This window comes from Austrofundulus limnaeus, unplaced genomic scaffold (genome assembly GCF_001266775.1).
Source record: "Austrofundulus limnaeus strain Quisiro unplaced genomic scaffold, Austrofundulus_limnaeus-1.0 Scaffold776, whole genome shotgun sequence".
NCBI lineage: Eukaryota > Metazoa > Chordata > Actinopteri > Cyprinodontiformes > Rivulidae > Austrofundulus > Austrofundulus limnaeus.
The window spans coordinates 104,664-106,876 of NW_013953178.1; the positions used below are offsets into that span (position 1 = coordinate 104,664).

The window sequence follows — 2,213 nt, forward strand, 5'->3', positions numbered from 1 at the left end:
TCACATTTATCACTAAATATGGCAGAAAATATATGTCACAAATATCTGAGATATTTTAGCTTCATTTAACACTAAATATGGCAGAAAGTATGTCACAAAAGTTTGAGATATTTTCAGCTTCATTTAACACTAAATATGGCAGAAAGTATGTCACATTTATCACTAAATATGGCAGAAAGTATGTCATATTTATCACTAAATATGGCAGATAATATACGTCACAAATATTTGAGATATTTTTAGCTTCATTTAACACAAAATATGGCAGAAAGTATGTCACATTTATCACTAAATATGGCAGAAAGTATGTCACATTTATCACTAAATATGGCAGAAAATATACGTCACAAATATTTGAGATATTTTTAGCTTCATTTAACACTAAATATGGCAGAAAGTATGTCACATTTATCACCAAATATGGCAGAAAATATATGTCACAAATATTTCAGAAATTTTCAGCTTCATTTAACACTAAATATGGCAGAAAGTATGTCACATTTATCACTAAATATGGCAGAAAATGTATGTCACAAATATTTGAGATATTTTTAGCTTCATTTAACACAAAATATGGCAGAAAGTATGTCATATTTATCACTAAATATGGCAGAAAATATGTCACAAATATTTGAGATATTTTCAGCTTCATTTAACACTAAATATGGCAGAATGTATGTCACATTTAACACTAAATATGGCAGAAAATATATGTCACAAATATTTGAGATATTTTTAGCTTCATTTAACACAAAACATGGCAGAAATTATGTCACATTTATCACTAAATATGGCAGAAAATATGTCACAAATGTTTGAGATACTTTCAGCTTCATTTAACACTAAATATGGCAGAAATTATGTCACGTTTATCACAAAATATGGCAGAAAATATGTCACAGATATGTGACCCATCCTGAAGTGGTCTGTGGAGGGGAAAGGGCAGCTTTAGTACATTGGTTCAAACAAATATAAAGAATAAATATCTATGGGTCATTTTAATAAAATATTTTGTTCCTTTTTTGAGCAGTAATAACAAAAAACATGATTGTGAACAAAAAGTTTTATGTTTTTGTTATTTTCCCTGTGAGCTATAAAGCTTTTCTTCTTTCAATCTGGGAAATTTATATTTATAAATTTATTACAAAGACATAAAATTCGTCATTAGAACAAACTAAAAACCGGTGCAGTTTATATATTAGTGAATGAGACAGTGTCCCTGTTTGACCAAAGACATCCTCAAGTTGTCTCAAAGTATTTCCTGTGTGGATGTTTCAGGACTACACCGGCTTCCACTTCTGTGGAGGCTCTCTCATCAACGAGAACTGGGTTGTRACGGCCGCTCACTGCGATGTCAAGTAAACACCTCACACAGGTAACAGTCAGGGGAGGGGCGGGGTCAGACAGAACACTGAGCTCGATCTGTTTGCTCGGCAGGATCTCCCACCGCGTGATCCTCGGAGAACACGACCGCTCCTCCAACGCCGAGCCCATCCAGACCATGGCGGTCGGCAAGGTAAGTGTCCAGGTCAGCCGTCGTCATCCTGTGACCACGCTGGTCCTGATGATGTCACTTCCTGTCAGGTGTTCAAGCACCCCCAGTACAACGGCTACACCATCAACAACGACATCCTRCTCATCAAGCTGGCCAGCCCCGCCGAGCTGAACATGCGTGTTTCTCCTGTGTGCGTGGCCGAGACCACGGATAACTTCCCTGGAGGCATGACCTGTGTGACCTCCGGCTGGGGTCTGACCAAGTACAACAGTAAGACTCACAACCAATCACACAGCTCAACACAAAGACTCACAACCAATCACAGAGCTCAACACAAAGACTCACAACCAATCACACAGCTCAACACAAAGACTCACAACCAATCACAAAGGTCAGCAGTAAGACTCACAACCAATCACACAGCTCAACACAAAGACTCACAACCAATCACAAAGGTCAGCAGTAAGACTCACAACCAGTCACAAAGGTCAACAGTAAGACTCACAACCAGTCACACAGCTCAACACAAAGACTCACAACCAATCACAAAGGTCAACAGTAAGACTCACAACCAGTCACACAGCTCAACACAAAGACTCACAACCAATCACAAAGGTCAACAGTAAGACTCACAACCAGTCACACAGCTCAACACAAAGACTCACAACCAATCACAAAGGTCAACAGAAAGACTCACAACCAATCACACAGCTCAACA

At 38.3% G+C, this 2,213-nt stretch overlaps 1 protein-coding gene across 1 annotated transcript in view; it reads left to right on the forward strand.

The window, feature by feature from the left end:
* LOC106532477 (chymotrypsin A) overlaps positions 1–2,213 on the forward strand; it is a 6,388-nt gene that overhangs the window by 1,398 nt on the left and 2,777 nt on the right. The window contains exons 3-5 of the mRNA XM_014028531.1: positions 1,279–1,358; positions 1,438–1,516; positions 1,585–1,765. Coding sequence (XP_013883985.1) covers positions 1,279–1,358; positions 1,438–1,516; positions 1,585–1,765 — 340 coding nt within the window. The remainder of the gene's footprint in view (positions 1–1,278; positions 1,359–1,437; positions 1,517–1,584; positions 1,766–2,213) is intronic.